Source organism: Lissotriton helveticus, chromosome 11 (assembly GCF_964261635.1).
Source record: "Lissotriton helveticus chromosome 11, aLisHel1.1, whole genome shotgun sequence".
Taxonomy (NCBI): Eukaryota; Metazoa; Chordata; class Amphibia; order Caudata; family Salamandridae; genus Lissotriton; species Lissotriton helveticus.
In genome coordinates, this window is record NC_136072.1 from 232,931,932 (window position 1) to 232,951,824 (window position 19,893).

The following is a 19,893-nucleotide window of genomic DNA, read 5'->3' on the forward strand; positions in this document are numbered from 1 at the left end:
CTCTGTCCCTGGCTCCCGAATCTGTGGCCATCCCGGTCTGGCGTTTAGACCCTGCCATGCTGGAGGACACCTTTTTCCAGCACACATAACATTAATCTATTTCCGACTATTTCCAGGCAAATCAGGGCACTGAGATCCTCGCTGATCGAATGGGAAGCATTTCAAAAAGTAACAAGAGGCCAATGCATGGATCAGACAATAGGTGTGAGGAGGGAAATTGATAGTGAGCTCCATAAATTAGAAACCCAGATTCACTCCTTGGAAACCAGTCTAGGGGTGCAGGAAGACACTCAGAGACAACTCTCCGAAGCCAAGAGCAAACATAACACAACACTGGCAAGATCGCAATTATTAGACCTCAAAGCCTACCAGAAATGGCAACACATCGAGGGTGGGAAATCAAGGAAGTTATTGGCATGGCTGATTAAGCCAGAAAGCAGGGGCACCCCCATTACTCATTTACAGGCAAAGGATTGGAGCTCAGTATATTCACCCAAAACTATTAATACCGCCTTTTTAGAATATTATACGACATTCTATGAGAAACCAGCAGATCTGCCTGGCGACCGCATAGACAGATATCTAGAAACACTGCAATTGAATAGAGTAGGACCTGATTTACAGTAAACTCTGGGGGAGTCTTTGAGACGAGAAGAGTATCATCTGTGAATAAAAGGGTAGAGATTTTTTGCTTAGCTAAGGCGGTGACATCCGCTGAGATGGCTCCTAAGAGCTCAATAATGTTAATAATGTAGAGGGAGAACAAGGTTGGTGTCAGGACGCAGCCTTGGCGGACCCCACGTTGTACTTCAATGGGGTCAGTGGCCTGTCCCTGGCAGCCCCATATAACCCTGGCAAAAGTCTCAGCGTGGAGCCTGACAAAGAGTGTGAGATAATTCAGTGCATACCCATTTTCTTCAGCACCTGCCAACATTTGTCCCTTGGAACAAGATCAAAGGCAGGTTTTAAATTTATAAATGCGATGTAAGGGCTCCCTTTGCTCAGTTCAACTACCTTCCGATAAAGCATAAAGAGGCGGAAGAGCTGATCGATTGTGCCAGTTTTCCGTCGAAAGCCCGCTTGGAGGGGGGAGAGGATGTCATTCTCCTCTATCCAATCCGAGATTTTTGCGAGGAGCGATCAACAGAAACCTTTCTGGATGCAGTCGATCAGGCTAATTGGCCGATAGTTGGCTGGATTAGACCGATGGCCTTTTTTAAAAATAGGAATCACTTCCAGCTCTTTCAAGGAATCTGGGATCCTCCCCCCACATGAGAGATCGATTGAAAGTGGGGCAGGTACTGATAATTCGTTGTCAAACGTGCTAAAATGATTTTGCCAGTCATTGGCTGGAATATTATTTGCCAGAGGAGGGGATCTTTCGTGATTGTCCTTACCCACGAGTAGCCAAAACAACCTAGGATCTGGGTGCAAAATGGACTCTCAGTTCTTCCCACCTCATTTCATTCCATTCTCTCTTGGTCTTAAACTGCGCCAGCTTGTATCTCCCCCTCAGTTCCCGAATTAACGGGAAGTCCTTTGGCATTAGGGCTAGAGACAGCCATTTTTTCCAGGATCTGCACTCCTTTGAGAACCATAAGGTAGTCTTAGTCGGTTTGACCTGGTTTGAGTGAACCCTGTGCGAGGGAACAATGAAATTCCTTGCCAAGTAATCAAAAACCGTGAGATGTAGGGCACTACAACTGGATGGTGTAGTCGTATCACTTGTCCGTGAAGACAGCACCTCTAAATGGATCTCTAGGTCATGTTATAAAGTATTGAGTTTTTGTTCATCAGCCAGAAAATTCATAATCTCTCTTTATGCAGATGACATTCTTCTGTACTTAAAAAGAGGCGACTAAGGGATCACACGCACTATGACCATACTGGGGGAGTATGCAGATCTGACGGGTATACTTGTGAACACATGTCCTTCCACTCACACCTTCAATCCCTCGCCCACTAACATTTCCAAAGGACATAAACTGGGCCCCGCTCTTCAAAATACTTGGGTATACAAGTGTTCCATGAACAAATGGATCATATGGAGGGTAACCTGGGGCAGGCAATGTGCTCCCATAAATCAAACACTTTGTTTTGGCGCTCCCTTAAACTTATCACTATGTCTAGGGTGGCTCTATCCAAAATGGTGGTACTGCCAAGACTATTATATTACTTTGTCAATCTCCCAGTGGTGATCCCAAAGAAATGGTCCAGAGACTTAGACACCATGATGAAAGAGCCGATTTGGCATGAAGTGGGCTGGGAGCGCCAGTCATCGAAGCATATTACTTGGCAGCTTAACTCCAGTGGCCTGCACAATGGTTAGATGGGACGGGACTGGAGACTATAGATCTACAGACACATACAGATCAAGGGGGAGACTACTTGCAAAATTACTGAACGCAAAGGTGCAAATTCAACCCCAGGGCACTTTATTAAAGGTAGCGCTGAAATGCTGGAACAGAGGCACCCTCTATACGCACCTGACCGTCCCCTGGTGGGCCTTCAGCGCGGCGACACTTCCTCCTTTTTCACAGAGGCCCAGTTAAGAGAATGGACAGTCTTAACAACCCACGACTGCTACCAGGAGGGAGAGCTGATCCCCCATGATGATCTTATCACTTATTACGACTTGTCACCAGGCCAATTCTTGAACTATCACACATTATTGCAATCTTTTAGAACACTTTGTGGAAGAGGCAGCCAAGAACCGGGCACATATGCATTACTGCAAGCAATGGTGACACTGGGGTCGGCAAGACACCTTATAAAATGGATATTCAGAGCCCTTATGAAGATGTCAGAAGGTTTTCTTTTAATTAGTTGAAGTGAAATGGGGGGACCTAAGAGGTAGAGAAGTGACCGAGGCAGAGTGGAACAAAGTCCTGAGTATCCCAAAGAAGATTTCTAGGAACTCCAATTTTAAATACACTCAGGTTAACCTCTTACACATGACCGACCTCAACCCACACAGACTCTACATCATGTTAGGAACCACAAGACCGGCAATGCCCTAGGTGCACAACACCAGACGGAGGATTTGGGCATATGGTGTGGGACCATCCGGTTGTGAAAGGAGATTGTTGCCAGATCACCAAGATCTTACAGTAAGTATTGCCACACACAATACCCCTCACAGCAGAGGTCTACTGAGCCTGTTCCCAAGGCCCTAGGCCCAGAAAGTGGGCACTAAATTTGTAGATCTGGCGCTGGAGTTGAGAAAGAGGTGTATAGCCCTTTGTTGTCAGACTACAATAAGCCCGAAAGCATCTGACTGGGAAAAAGATGTTACAGCCTGGGCAAGGCGGAGGAGCGGGCACTGATAGAGGAGGACAACTGAGGCATAAGATGCTGCCCACTTGTAGGACTGTGGTTGGAGGTGTTGCTGGAGTGGGATACCAGGGGAGGTGATGGGGGGGGAGGGTTCTTCGACCACCACACAGAACCACAAACACTCAACCTCATCTACCCGCAAACAGGTCCAGTGCGAGGGAATGAACAACCCATTTGAAAAGTAATTCATTCCCCCTAACCAGACCCTAAATATGTATGGACCTCCACTTACAGATTGAAGAGTAACCCATTACAGAGTGAGGGAAATTATACGATGAACTAGCTAATAAACCCCTGAGTGCTTTCGTTGTTCTAAAGTTAAAAGGTAATTTTGTTTTAATACATTCTATCATAATGCACTGAGATATCGATCGGATGATAATACAGAAGACTCCCTTACGACATATGGCGAAAATTGAGCACTGAGGTTATTCCTGTATTGATTCTGCTAACAAACACAATGTAACATTGCAGGTCTTTAGAATGAGAATGTGTAACTCCTTCAGCACTGCATGCCTAATGACATTGCGTCTTTATACCAAAAAGCCAAATTGTATATACATAGTCTAAAAGAAAATACTAGTAAAAAGATATTTAATAAAAAAAATTCCCCATTGTACAGTTGATACAAGTTTTGAGAAGATGACTAAAATATTGGTTAAAACTGAAAGAAACTCTAAGTTACCTTAAAACAAATACCAGCAGTTTAGATTGTACAGTTAAAGAGTACATGCAGGCAATGCAGTTGAAATGTGGGATAATTCCCAGTTTCACTCCATAAAATAGGGGTTAAAAGAACCTGCAGCAAGCCTCGGCCCGGTTTATAGTCATTCCAAGTATATCATTACTTCCCTTTATAAGACTTAAAACCTGTATCTCTATTTTCACAAAAGATGTAGTTTATGTCAGTAGTGAATTGAATCTCCAAATCTGAAGCAAAGTGAATAACTCCTTCTGGTGAACCGCTTTATCTGTGATGAGTAGGAACCTTGGTTCATCTGGACATTGCTATTTCTAAGAATGTTTTTACGTTTTTGCTTTTAGCATTTTGAGTGAAGTAACCACAGTTTTGTTTCAGTAGCATGGAGCAAAGCAGGCAGTCCAAACATCCAATTCTCACAATTGCCCACATCGGACGAGGAGGAACAGCAGGACAAGCTAAAAGTATTGTAGCAGAGTTTAGCAATCCCAATTTGAAATATTTATTGCGAACTATGTACTAATAAGTATTTACCAATTGCTAGGCTTCTCATATCAGACTTAATGGGAGTAAAATACATGCTAGGTGTTATATTTACACTGCAATTGTCATAATATGAATATGAACTGGGGATGACCAGTAATGAAACATCATTTTTATTTGAGACCTTACTTAGGGCCTGATTTAGATCTTGGCGGACGGGTTACTCCGTCACAACGGTGACGGATATCCTGTCTGCCAAAATATAAATCCCTTAGGCTATAATGGGATTTATATTTTGGCAGACAGGATATCAGTCACTAATTGACGGAGTACCCCTTCCACCAAGATCTATATCAGGCCCTTGGTCACAAGCAGTAATCAAGTGATGTTGTGGAAACTACAAAGACCAAAATGCCACTGGATAGTTTCTTTATATCAAGTAAAATAAATGTTGTTCATAAATATAGGACTTCAGAATCTCTACTCCAAATATGACTTGACTGAGCAGTGAATCTCAGGGATTCATAAAACACCTGCCTGATAACATTTCAAGAAGCCACGGACAGAGTTAGGCTACAAACATTTTGATTGTAAAAGTAAAACACTGAATACTGGATATCGAAAGAGATTCCATTGCCCCTATTGAAACGTGAGTCAAACAGTATATTTTTTATAATGTCATTACAAACTGTGTGTTTCATCAAGACAACCCATCATGCTTTTAGAAAGTTTGGGACTAGGGGCCAGATGTAGGTAATTCATATTTACCGACTCTTAAATACCGAATGTTACCGATCGGTATTTAAGAGTAGGTAAATATGAAGTGGGGAGATGTAGGTATTTCCAGATGTTGAAATACCGAATCGTTAGAATTCTGTATTTACCGATTCGGTAAATACCGAATCGGTATTCCCTATTGATTCCTATGGGCTGTGAAGCCCATAGGAATCAATGGGAAATACCGATTCGGTAATTACTGAATCGGTAAATACCGAATTTTGCAAAGGTGCAGGGGGTGTCACTTTGACACCCTCTGGCACCCCAAAAATAGGCATGTGCGCCATGTGGCACACAGACATGCCCTAAGGGCATGTCTGTCTGTCACATGGCTAGGTGTGCATGCACACATGTGCATGCACACCTGAATTCGGTATTTTAACACCCAATTGGATTGGGTGGTAAAATACCGAATTTGTAGGGCCTTTGGGACTCAGAAGAGTCCCACCTACATCTGGGATTTACCGAATCGGTAAAAATACCGATTCGGTATTTTACAGAATCGGTAAATTTACCGAATCGGTAAATTTACCGATTCTGTAAAATAATGCCCCTACATACCAATTCTTACATACCGCTCGGTAACGGCCGAAAATACTGATTTTCGGCCGTTACCGACCGACCTACATCTGGCCCCTAGTCCCTAAAAGGCGGCATTCAGTCATCAACAAATAAAAAAAATAATAGGTTCCCAGATGGGCATCAATTTTGGCAAGATTACCTGGCATAGGTGGTGGACAGGCAGAAGGCATGCAACCAAAAGCTAAAACAGAAGAAAAAGAAAAGAAAGTCTTAAGGTTTCTGCAGCTTTCAATTACCAACAGAAATTCCTATATTTGAGGAGTGAGTGGAAGGTTAAAGGTGTTCCTTCTGGATAGCCATCTCTTTTTGTAAGGATGCATTCAAGGCACCTGTTGAATGAATGGAGTTTTCCTACCTCTACATATTTACTGTGTTGATCAGCAGAGTTTTCAATTAAAAGTCTGACCCGTGGAAGATATGAGAAATCCACGATCTCCGACTTGTGAGTTAAAGAAAATGTGCACCTGTGAAAATATATGTTGTGGCTTCATTAATAATATTTGTATACAAATTATGCTGTAGTTACCAGTAAATGATTTGAACAGATGTGCACCGCGCCAAAATTAAGTGAACAGAGAAAGTATGCAGGGTAACCCGTAACCATCTGTGCACCATTGCGGCAAAATCATTTTTCTGCACAAAAAGCTTTGGCCGCATCAGAATTTTTGTACTAATTTGGTTCCAAAGTACATGCTTGGCATGAATGCTTAAATTATGTGAAATAGGCCATTTCCCTTAGTCAAAGAATCTCCAGTCATGACAACTGCCTTTGTGACCTGTTTACCGGTGGTGGTATGTAGATATAAATGCACGTCTGGTTCTTATGATGCCTTCAATTTCTCGTCTTATTTGCTTTAAGTTTGCCAACATGTTCCCAACTGTGCAGTAGATACAGATGGCAAGGAACTACCTTGCCTCGTCACGGAGGCTTTGCAGAACTCTGGCTGATCTTCAAGGATTTGCCATGTTTGGGGACATGTTCTTATTAAAGACAACTTCGGGTAGTCGCCGTACTTACTTGTTGATATATTGGTTCTCACATTGAGGTTCCTGCAAATGTACAACCATGTTTTGTCGTGTAAGTGCCATGCCTCAAAGCTTCCATATGCTATTGTATTGTGGTCGGTAGTTCTTTGAGTGCTCTGAGTTTTGGGACTCCATGTACGCGGTTGATTTTCAGCAAACTGCAGAAAACATTAAACAGGCAAAGGTAGCAATTCTTGTGAAGATATTTAGCAAAAATGTGGTACGCAGGACTTAAAACAATGCCCTTAGATTGATTTATGATCTTTGAAGAAAAACAAATATCAGAAGCAAGGAAATGTTTGCACTGAATATGTGTCAATGTTCAGATTACCTCTAAGGCTGACTGTCTTACTTTTAGAGCCCTTGAGACTTAGCAACTGATTACCTAACATTAAAACATTATTCCCTAGAAACCCTCCATGTCTTTGCAAAGGTCCAACAATCTTCATATCTACATGTGGGCATCTGCTAATTTGTTCACCTTTAAGGTCTGTTAAAGGCCCATTTGTTGAGATGCAACTTAGACTAGTGCTAGACTAGTGCCTAAATAACTCTCTGGGTGTTAGTGGGCAATGTAGTTGGTCTTACTAGACCTAGTAATTGTAGAGGTTGGTAAACAGGGGGGAGTTCATACTTTGTGGCTAGCAATCTACCTGCAAACGTGATATTCCCAAAAAAGGTTCCACGAAATGAAAGGATAAACTGAAATTAGATTTCACCAGGGTAGGTAGAGAAAAGAATCTCTGATCTGGCCAAGACAAAGCAGAGCGGTGAATTCAATGGATTCAGTTCCTCTATCACCAATTGTTGGAAACCGGTTATTTCTGGTAGGCTAAGGCTTATGCCAAAGCCAGGCAGAAACCACCATTCCAGTCAGGGCAAGGAAGTCACACGCCAAGATAACCCCTGCTCACCCTCTAGGTAGCATGGCGCGAGCAGTCTAGGCTAAACTTGGAGGCGATGTGTAAAGCATTTGCGTCAGCGCACGACAGCATCAACATACTAGGCACACCACAAAAGAGACTCCACACAAGGTTATATTAAAATAACTTTTGTATTGTCAAAACATATCAGATAGAAATCACACGTACATTGTGCCAACTGGCACGGCAATATTCACAAGGGAAATCACACATGTACATTGTGCCAACTGGCACGGCAATATTCACAAGGGATTATTTACAAGACAGGGCCACATGGGCCACTGTCTGAATCAACACTTTGCAGATATAGAAATACTTGTCAGAAATTAGAATAAAAGTATATAAACTTCACTGTCACACAAAGTAACAGTTATAGATCACATCCAGTAACTACTGGGAACAGGTAAGTACCACCTACGCAACCCTAAACTCCTTGGGAGACTGTCACGCAGGGGACCAGGACCTTACTAGGACCACCTGTACTAAGAAAGAAGAACCACCTAAGTATCACACAGCATTTAGGGGTCTAAGAAAGAATACATGACTCATGATGCAATAAACCTACATTCAGAGGAGTAGAAACGACAACCACCTAAGAATAAACACATTTAGGGGTATAAACCAGAACACCTTACCCATGATGCATGAACACATTCAGAGGAGTAATAAAGAGAAACACATGAGGCCTAAAGCATTCAGAGGTGTGAAGAATAAAGCACATGATGCAGTAAAATACATTCAGGGGTGTTAAGAATAAAGCACATGATGCAATAAAATACATTCAGGGGTGCAGCGCAAGAAGACACATGATGCAAATACTATCACATGAGCCACTACCTGTGGCAGTCCCTAGGCCAACGGCCTTGTTGGGGCTCAGGCGCCCTGAGTCCAAAGTCAGGGTGCCAGTCTCAAAGTACAAAAAGCCTAAACGTGGCAGGTGCCCACAAAGTGCTGGGCACCTGGAGAACAACAAACTTGCGCCAGGGCCCTCACTGGCCCTTAGGCGCCAACTGCGCCACTGCTGGAGCCACACAGGCTCTGGGCATATCCCACATGCCCCAGACGTTGGAGCCACAAAGGCTCTAAAGCACCATGCCAACCGTTGGAGCCACACAGGCTCTTAAAACAATGATGCCCCCAGGAGCCTCACCGGACTCTAGCCCTCACACTCGGGGGCAGGAGGGGACGAGCACCGACAATATGCCCCGAAGCCCCCCCCCTCTCGAATATGGCCCTCTCTGGAGCCAAACGGGCTCTACACACCGTTGGGGCGGCCCGCTGCCATCCGGGGCCGCCCTGAAGCAGTGCCTCTAAACCGGCACCAACGCGAAGCAATGCGGGCCCTCAAGAGCCCCTCGCGGGCTCTGTGCTCACGGTGGGGCGACCCACTGCCATTCGGGGCCGCCCTTCCTTGGTGCCTCGACCGGCACCACGAGAACCCATCTGCTCCCTCACGGAGCAGCAGCATCACGGAGCCCCCCCCAGCCCTCTTGACTCACCGGGCTGTTCTCGCCGGGGGCTCCTCTTCGCCCGGTCTCCCTCCCTGGGACCGAGTCTCTTCACCGGCAGCGGGCGGGGCTCTCCTTCGTTCGCGGTGGGGCAGGCACCGCCAATGTGCCTCGCGCCCCCGCCGCAAGTCTCCGCCTGCCGCTCCTCCTTCACTCGGGGCTCCCTCTGCACACGGGAGCCCCAGAAGCCGACCACACACCTCTTCAGAGGCCGCCGGGTTCCCTCAGATCACGGGAGCCCGGCCGACCCGCCGCCATGCTTCTCCTCCGCCTCATCCCTCGTGCCCCCGGCCTCAGGGCGGCCCAGCCAATCCCGTCGCGGCTCCTGCGACGAGCCCCTCATGACGCGAGGCCGCCAACCAATGGCAGCGCGGCCTCGCCGATGACACGACGATCCACGGGCCAATCCCGTCGCGGCCCCTTCGTGGTGGTTTTTCTCCGCGGCAAATCGAGGTGGGCCCTCGTAAATAATTAAATCAATGCAGGCAGGAATCCTCAGCGCGTCCAGCGCTATAAGCAAGCAGGAAGGCGCTCCTAAGCGCTAGAGAGTCCAGAGAAAGCGCTCTCAAGCGCTCGGGGGAAATGAAGCGCTCCAAAGCGCTAGACAGCAGGCAGAGCGCTCCCAGGCGCTCAAGGCGAAGCACAGCGCCTCCAGGCGCTAGGAAACAACTCCAGCGCTCTCCACATGAAAAGGCAGCTTCTCCATGCTGCCATGGTCCCAGAACTTCCCCAGGGGTAAAGCCAAGTCCCCCCTTCAGCCCAGGCAGGCAGAAGGGTCCCCCAGGAGTCCAGGAATCCAGGCATCCAGGGGCTGGGCAGCGCCCACCCCTGGTAGATCCAAGTCAGCCACAAGAGCAAAGACAAGAACATTTTGGAAGGGGAACAGCCCCTTCTTATACACAAAAATGCCTTTGAAGTACTTTGAAGCTTTCGTGCAAGGTGAGCCCTAAGCTCTGGGAGTATCTGGTTTCCCTCTCCTGTCAGCCTCAGGTCAGAGGTGACAGGGGGCCATCGGGAGGGAGAGTCATCCAGGGTGGGCCGACAGACACAGCCTGGCACCACCAGAGCTCTTTCCACTCCTCCCTAACAGCAGATGGGGGCCTTTCATATATGGCTGACTCAGACCCCCTCCTCCGGGGCCCTGCAGACCCTGCAGACCCTGTCCTACTCAAACCAGACAGTCCATCTACCAACAGGCCCAGGCATGCCTGGGCCAGGCCCATCAGCCAATCACGTGCTAGCAGACTCACTACACAATTATGCCAACTTCTAAAAGTGGCGCTTCTAGACTACACACAGCCATGCCGCATACACCATTCTGCAGCATTCATTCTCACGAGTTCATACATATCAAACTCGCCCCTGCACTCCCCATGCATCAGGAATCTACCATGGGCATACATATTCCCCATTCATTCCTATGGGAGGGCAGGTCACTCACCATCCATACACAGAAAGCACACGCACTTTACACTGTACCACAGTGAAAAAGTGCGCAGAGGCCTATAATCACCAACCCAGGTTCCAAAAACAGGCTAGGAAAAAGCAAAAAAGTCACGGGGTAAACCTGCCCAAAGGACCGGGTCCAACACCAATTATATGTCTATTGGCAATTCAAGTGAGAGGGCACAGGGAAAGGCAACAATACTATGAATGTGAAGGTAGTTAGCTAAATATTGTAATCATGCTACCACCTATATACCTGCGCTAATTTACTGCTGTAAACTTTAGAAAGCTAATTATATAGCAGGGCCAACACTACATATAGGCTGCTCTGTTTTACACTAAAACAGACCCTTGTGTTTTATTATCTCCACCAAACTAGCAAATAGTCAAATTGAATCTTAGACCTCGAATCCAAGCGCCTCATTATTTTGGAATCCTTACACTTGCAGAGTTTACCACACTCAGAGATTATTGGGTGCAATAAAGTCAGCATGCTTGGAGTTATCGCTATTTAATCTCTGGCACGTAAAACTTTAAAACATTTAGAAGGTGCTACTGTTTTCATCACAATAAATTTCTATCTCCAGCTCAGTGGCGGTGCGTCCATTGGGGGCACTGGGGCGTTGCCCTACTAATGCCACGGCCTCATTCAAATTATTTGTTCTTCTTTTCCGACGCTAATTCCAATCAGGACTCCTGGGTCAGAGAAGTAGAACGAGGGACGCTGAAGGGGGTGGGTGGGGGTGAGGAGGGTCTATTGCAGCACTCAGGGAGTTGAGTGACAGCTGCGCACTAGACAGATAGCAACAGTGTGCGTGTTCGTTTTTGGGCTGGTAATTTTTACGATCAGCCCGAACATGCGAACTAGCCTTCCCCTTAAGAAACAGAGGGTTGGTTCATGCCACAGCCCCGGTCTCCTAACGGGCAGGGAATATCTCTGCCCTCAAGCCAATCCTGGAGCTGCTGGAGCAGCCTCAGTAGAGGGGTTGGAAGTGATGCCGTGGCTGTTCCTGTTTGTTGAAGAGCGCGGGACCCTGGCCAGGAGCAGTCGAGCAGAGGTGGCGTGGACCGGTAAGTTTTCTTTTACTATATTTTAATTTTAAACTTCCCTGGCCCCCACCCCCCCAACGAGCCGAGCTGCGGCTTTCTTGTGTGTGTGTGTGTGTGTAAACCTAGAATGAATACATGTGTACTTGCATGCGTGTTCGGTTCTACGGACTTGTGGTTCTAAAATATTTCCTGTTACCTGGGATATGTGAGCAGTTGCTGGGAAATTACCAGAAAAAGATTATTTATGCCACGGTTTTTCGGTAGTATGATCTTAATGGAAGGATTTTCAAATTTAAGGAGATGTAATCTTAAAAGCATTAAGAATGTGCTATAATCGCAGTAATGATTTTGAGATTTCGTGAAAGATAACCTGATTTGCGGTTGATATCCTGTGAACGAAATACAGGGCCTATCAAACAACCCATGTTGAAGATCTGTGAAAGATGTACTTCCCAAAAAAAGTAACAATCTTCAAAGACTTTCTTAAAACTGATCGCCATTGAGCCGTAACATTTGGCACACGCACACACACAACATGCAAACACACACACACATACACACATGTACACATGCACACACATACCCAATCGTGTTCACCTACACACACTCACACACAAAATGCCTTTCTCCCATTTAAGAGGCCATTGGTTAACCCTTATCGAGGGATCGGAAAGGAATGAAACATTTGCAGGTCGACAGGTCTGGTGTGTAGATGCATCTGTGAAGTTAACTCTAGGAAACTTGGTGGCAATGGATACACGTGCTCCTGTGATACTGCCCTAGAGCTTGGCACTCAGCCACATGTACAGCTACACTATGACGTGACTGCTCCAGCCTTTGTCATACTCGCCATCATCCACTTGATACAGGCCAAGATGGCGCGCACCTCCGTAGCCAAGCTGTGTTCTAAATTAGTGTTTGGAATTTGGAAACTCTGAGAGCTGTGGAAGGTTGATGTGCATGTGTTGAGGGCTCCGGAAATTTGGAATGTTTTCATAATGCGGATTTAGAAACATTTCTATATTTAGTTGCCTCAGTGTTAAATGAAAGCTTATTTGACATCACAGAGGCTGTTGGATGAGGTTTCTGCAAACAACTCAGCTGCCTCATCGCCCTGAAATGGGTTCCATTTCCTTGTATCACATTCCAGAATCCTGCGCCCACAATTACCAACATGTCACAGATAGAGAGCAGGCTGGAGCGACAAAACGAAATGGCCCAATCCATACCGCTGCACTCTTTCAGATTTTGTTTCAGTAATTAGCATCCTAGCACCCAGCATCCCTTCTCTTCCATGCGGAGACAGAGAAGGAGATTGGCATCACAAGCTCACTGCCGCTCAAGGAGGTATAATTGGCTCTCATTGGCCTTCATGAACGAATCCTTAGACCCTGCATTCTCCCTCCACTACCCGACTCCCCCCCCACTCCCCGCCCCCACACTAAGTGTAGTTTGGAGTTACTGGTACTGAAAAGAGGGAATATAGCATCCTCAGTGGAATGTGTCTGTATATGCATCTCCATACACCAGAGGAGACACATTGTATTTTCATGTTTCACGCGCTCCCCTCTCTCCTGCTTTGCAGTCCACACTCTAGGTATAAAGAGGACGGCTGGAAATATTGTCTTGTTCAGAGGCAATTAACTGATTCTGTGCTGTGCCAAATTTACAGGATAGTTAGACCCTGTCGTTGAAGTGCGCGCCCCTTTAGGAAGAAGAAGGGTCCCTCGGCCTGGCTAACATAACCACATTCACTTTACTCTTCACAGTCAAAAAGGAGGGGAGCGTTGGTCTAGACTAATTATTAATTAGTTTAGGCCAACCCTCACCTAGTTTTTGACTATGAAGAGTAAAGTGCATGTGTTCTCAAATTTGCTTGAAAATGCATGTTTTGCCCGCTCATTTTTCAAATTTGTGTCGGGGGAGAACCCCCCAAACCCTCCTTAGGTCATTCGGGCTCGCTCGCTCACCGCGATGTGCTCCACCACTAATTTTACGCTGCACCACTTTCAAATGTCACCGGCCGCCACTTCTCCAGCTTACTGGTGAGATAAAATGAACTCCACCCGCCAGTGCACTAGTAAACAGTCTTTGTAGAGTTGATGATTCATTCAGTTTCTTTTTTAATAATTAGGCTTTCACAAAAAGCCAACGCGAACAATATTTCACAATACACAAAACACAGTCAAACCACTCTTGGATACACATTAAAAAGACAAGTTAAAAATCTAATAAACCACAAATAGATTTAAAAAAAGATAAGAAATATCTTACTGATTGAGAAGAAGGAAAAATGTTAGATCCAGAACTAAAGTTACTGTTAGAGTATTAAGATCTAGAGACATTCTGTGCAAATAAACTGTTCTGCAGATAGAGAAGGTGGGACAAGAAAACATAACCTCCATTACACTGTGAAATCCAGACTTGCATAATTTACAGACTCGCCCAGCACTTGGCACAGAATACAGACTCGAAATGCTCATCTCCAAAGGAAGCCCACCAACTTCTCAAATTTTTTAAAGGATAATTGGTGGCTCACCCCATTATTCCGAAACAATAAGTAGGTCCATAATGTGTAATTCTTTTAAACAACCTTTATATTCGAGAACATTTCTGGCAGTGTTTTGTATGTGGAACAAAACCATATTCGCATAGTGCCCCTCTCGCATCATTATTTTGAATGCTGCTTGCCTAGAAGTAGATCTAACTTGTTCCCAGATGAAACCTAGCAATATTCTTAATAATCATATTGTATGAATTCTTACCATCTACCTGATTGCGTATGACTTCAGTCATTGTCAAAAAATACAGAATTAAATGTTTCAAGCTGAATATCAATCTTGATAATCTTACCTGCCATTGGCATACTTTGGGCCATAGCCATGCATGCTGAAATAGAAGTAAAAACTAAATTAATTTTGAGGCTTCTGTAGCTTCTCATTGCTAATAGATCATATATTATAGTATGAGTGGAGTTATTACTCTGCAATGATGTTATGAATTTACATTTTAGCTCTACACGGATGCTCTGGTTGTCTTGTTCACTATATTTTACCTAAAAATGTCCTCATAATACAATATGTATCACTGTGTGTGGCTTACGATATTGTACCTGGTATTTGAGGTTCCTGATCATAATTACAGACTCATCACAGCCTTACACAAGTAGTATGTTTTGCCATGAATATTAGCAAAGAAGTCATAAGACCATCTACTGATTAGCATGACCTTTGTTTTGGTTACCTTTTTCTTTATATTATTTATAATAACATAATAATAATCCACATTTGTATAGCGCACAATCACCCGTAAGGGTCTCTAGGCGCTGGGGGCCGTCGGGAAGATTAAGCAAGCTATTGCCCAGAGTCACATGGTGCTGGGCTAATCTGCCGCCGGTGCCGGGGATCGAACCGTGATCCCCAGAAGCCGGAGTCAGTCGCCCTGGCCGCGGCGCCATTTAGTGATGAAGGGTAGAACAGAATGAGAAATGTGTATCAGTGGCAACAAGAAGGGAGGCCTCAGGTTAGCCCAAGAATAGATGGAAAAGATGTGCCTAAAGCGGTTTCCTGAAAGCGGTGAGGGACAGTTGTCTTCTAATGTTAACTGGAAGAGAGTTCCAGGTTGGAGCTGCTTCTCCACGAGAGGAGCAAATCCAAGCAAATAAGTTCTGAACCTAGTAGTCTCAGTCTGTGGAGTTATGCCTTGAATTGTTTGAGGCCTCGGAGGATTGGTAGCAGAACAGAATAAGGGTGGGCTGTTTCAGAGGCAAAGCATCATTGTTTAAATGTGACTCTTGTATTTAAAGGAAGCTGATGAAACCTTGGACAATGAGAGACGATGCAGCCACAATTCTAGGCTGCAGGGAGAAGAATGGCTTTGAGCAATACCCCGCATGGCTGAGGAGCACCTGCTAGAGGAGTTATTGAGTTTGCATCTGAAAATCATAAGGACATGGAATGTTATTATCAATTCTTCTGTAGACATGAGAAATTTTATTTTGAGAGGGAATGATGGAAGAAGTTGTCATTTTTAACTACATTATTGATGTATGGTGTAGGTGTCCAGGAGGCATCTACGATGAATCAGACAGATTTCACCATTGTTCCGTTTATTGTGTTAAATCTTCATGGTCTGGGAGGTTGAGTAAACTGGGATCCAATTTGCTTTATTGTAAAGGAGAGAAGAGGATGAACTCTGTTTTATAGAGTGGAAACGTCCACAGTAGTAAGAGGTTTTCAGGAAAATTTGCATCTGAATATCAGTGGAAGGACATATCTGCTCACTCTAGATTCAGAGTTAAAGGCTTTAGATATACGCTGAAAAGAGCAGGTGTAAGTAACTATCTTTGGGGTAAACCACATGGCTTTTCAGCCTTCTTAGAAATGCAGTTACCAAGCTTCACCACTTGCTGCTGCACCGTAGATAGAAAATAAGGGAACCATCTGAGTCTTAAGTGTTTGAAGTCCTTGTAGTGTTCCAATGTGTGAATTAGTATGCTGTGGTTAATTGTATCAATGGCAGATCATAGGTCCAAAGGAATGGGTAGGGAAAGAGTTACCTTTGTCCAACAAACAATGTATATTATTCAGGACATTTAGGGATGTAATTTGAATGCAGATTCCCAGACGGAACCCAGAGTAGCGGAATAGTTCTACTTGAAGGTGAAGCTGGTTGGTTGGTTTACAACCACAAATCCTATTGCTTTTTCTAGCCACAACAAGTCTCACACAGGTTGGTATTCTGAAAGAATTCTCAGTTAATGGAGTTTTTTATTTTTTATTTTAATCAGGCCAATCTTTAAAGAATCTAGGAAGATAACTTTTTTCAGCCGGTGGGTAAATTAGTGCATGTAGAGAAGTCACTGTCAGTCAGCGCCAGGATACCCGTGGGGTGATAGTGCGCTTTAGAAATTCTGTTTACATTACATTACATAACCTTGAGAGGCACAGGTTGTGGAGTTAAGAACACTTGCTGCTGAGCCAAGGTTGTAGGTGCAAGCAAGAGAATTCAGCCGGACTATTAATTACTGTATCACAGAGGCGCGCAGACTGGGTGTAAGTAATGCTCAATCATTTGTTTTTTATGTACTCAAGTATGCTCACTAGCCTATGAAAGTCAGGCTGCAACGTTATTATTACTATTTGTAGAGCACAACTTTTACCAAAAGGTGTCCTGGCGCTAATATAACTATAACATTTAAGACTCGTATGCAGCCGAGATGGAGGGTGACACCGGCGGTTATAGGTGGTTGATCTAGATGACTGGTCTGGGAGGAAGAGAAAAACGGGTAAAAGTCAAGCATGTGTTCCACATTAGCCACCACGATCTAGATCCCAATTACTTGGTCATCCAAATATAATATCTGAACTTGACCTGGGTAGGGGTGAGATCATGTCTACTCAGAGGAGAGCTCCCTAGATTAGCAAATACATTAATAGCAAGCAGAATGGTGTTTATACCCCTGAAGGGAAATGGAAGCAACTAACACGTACTCTATGCATTTTGCACTTTATACTGAAAGTAAGTCCTACAAGTAACTCCTCTACAGGACTAATACCTACTTAAAGAAATGGAGGAAAGCTGTAAGGGGTCTCCAACCTTTGCTGTAATAAGAGCTACTTATGTTCAATGAAAATCATACTGAGTTACTAATATTATTAGTTTTGTAATAGTGGCCACTTCAGATGGGAGCACATTAGTGGCCATACTGTGAAAGATAATCAGCCGTGTTTGCCTCTGTGCATTGGGCAAGGTTGCTAGGAATAATGTGGAAATGGCTTTTTCAATTTGGAATGCATCAGGACAATACGACAACCATAGCTGCAATGCCCCTGTCACAAGGTAATAATTTTAGTTATGTCTCCCCAGCGACTCATGATTATCACTCAAATACCAGCTTTAAATATATTTTTAGAAATCCAGCCATTTGTTTGCAAACATCAGGTAAGGCCCTGATTACGAGCTGAGTGGTTAATCCCGACATGGGTGTTAAACACGGTTTATGCACAGGTTGAGATTACGAGTGGTTAGGGATTTACCTCATCAGATAATTATTGGATACGTTGAATAACTAAATCATAATTAAATTTCGGCAGGTCAAACCGGCTGAAATTTTATTGGGGTAAAACATATGGTATTTTTCTGTATCAGGTGGATTTTGGTGCGTTAACACCCAAATTTGCATGTTATTTCCCAGCAACTCGTAATTTATCACATTCTATATAAAACGTACCCCATGGTAACATTATTTAACATGTGCAATAAACAACACCTATACTCTTAATCAGGCCCCAAGTGTTTGAGTTCTGAAAATAAACACATTTCTGTCTCCTCAAATACAGGCGTTTCAATTCTGAGATACATATATTAATTCAACCAAGCAAAAGCTTTTACTTTAGTAGACTGAACAGCACACATGCGAGCCACTAGCAGGTAGCTGGAGAGTTACTAGTAGCTCACGAGCTACTTGTTGGAGAAGTCTGGGTCTCTTTTCAAAATCACCATTGCCCACCGCACCTATAACAACTGAACGTTGATCTTTTGGGAAATTCTAAACCTATCACTGGCTACCTTTAGTTATGAAACAATTACGCAAAGAAAGAACCATTTAAAAGAAAAAAACAAGAAAATGCCTCGGAGAGCAGAAAAATGAAAAAATAATGGGAGAGACAAACAACAAAAGGGAATATTGATGCGAAATTGAAGAGGAAAGGAACATATCATTTTTCAGATAATAAGACAACGGTGTAAGCATTCACTGTTGATGAAAGGAACATACGGAGAAACAGAGATAACCTTTCACACATTGAAAAACTACTGCCCACTTTTTTGGGGGGGGGGGGCTTTTATCAATTTTCTTAAGTTTACTTTGATTTTACTCTATAACCCTTGCTCTTTAGTTTTTTTTAATCGCTCATTATTGAAGATTTTAAATGTCATGGAAGACAATACTGTGAATGCCCTAATCTTTTCTAATGCTTCATTTTTTTCAGTGGATGTCTGAATACTAGACTGCTTTAGAGATTGGAAATAAGACTAACAATCTGGCTACATTTAAATCCTATTAGGGATGTAGCAACAAACATTCGGTTTTAACTAATATCTAAATATTTTAATGAACAAAGCAAATGTATGCTATTAGGTTTAAATAATTTGTTTTGAACATGTTTCAATACCCATCATCTTAGAATTTTAATAATGTAATGAAACAGACTTACCCATAGGAGCACCCCTCAGACCCATCATGTAATTCCGACCACCTTTCAACACAAAGTATTGGAAAACATTAACAGCCAAGTAAAAATAAACAGGCACCATAATATATAATACATACATGTAGAATATGCAGATATGTATATATGAGATGCATTCGCTGTATTTAAGTTGAGGTCACACATTCTATAGCAAAGGAATTTTGTTTTATTAATAACCTTGGTGTCATATGAAATCTCTGCATGAAACTTCTGAAAAAACGTTGAACCACTTTGAGTTCCCACAGGCAAGTTGTGTGTAGCTCCGTCTGGGAGCGAAAATAGGAGCTGTCAAAAAGTAACTTTCTCACTTTAATTTCTATAAGAATGTTTGCTCTCCGATACAGAAAAAAAGCATATAGGATTGCAACAAACTTGCAATGAAAGTACAAAAAGATATGTCTTTTCTTACTTTGGTGTAAATCCATGCAGTAGATTTTGAGAAATTATCATTTAAAAAACATTTCAGGGTGGACTTGAAAGAGTTAACATGTAAGAGATGTTGTCACCAAGGGCTAAAAAAATTAAACTAAAGGAGCATAAGGGACAAGGGAGCGCATATCCAGATCCCATGGCTCATGTGAGTGGGGGCCCCAAAGGAGCACAACACTTACTTCAACAATTTTAAAGAAGTACATCTTGTGGTAGAGTTCGTGCACCACAAGCCAGAGCTCACTGCAAGATCGTGGAAGCTAGTGGGAGCTCTCGCAGAGATTGCAGACCTGTTACTATGGTCTGTGGGCCTGCTAGTAGTCCAACACTGCCAGGGGCAGAGACGATCCAATTGGAAGGTCCAATAACAAGGGAAAATG

At 43.9% G+C, this 19,893-nt stretch overlaps 1 protein-coding gene across 2 annotated transcripts in view; it reads right to left on the reverse strand.

Moving 5' to 3' along the window:
• Positions 1 to 19,893, reverse strand: part of LOC144792790 (von Willebrand factor A domain-containing protein 5A-like) — a 305,281-nt gene that overhangs the window by 126,297 nt on the left and 159,091 nt on the right. Inside the window, exons 15-17 of one of the 2 annotated variants that reach the window (XM_078667986.1) lie at positions 19,049 to 19,090; positions 14,685 to 14,720; positions 6,018 to 6,059 (exon numbers count right to left, since the gene is read on the reverse strand). In XM_078667986.1, the coding sequence (XP_078524112.1) occupies positions 6,018 to 6,059; positions 14,685 to 14,720; positions 19,049 to 19,090 (120 nt within the window). The remainder of the gene's footprint in view (positions 1 to 6,017; positions 6,060 to 14,684; positions 14,721 to 19,048; positions 19,091 to 19,893) is intronic. The other variant, XM_078667987.1, reaches the window with a different exon arrangement.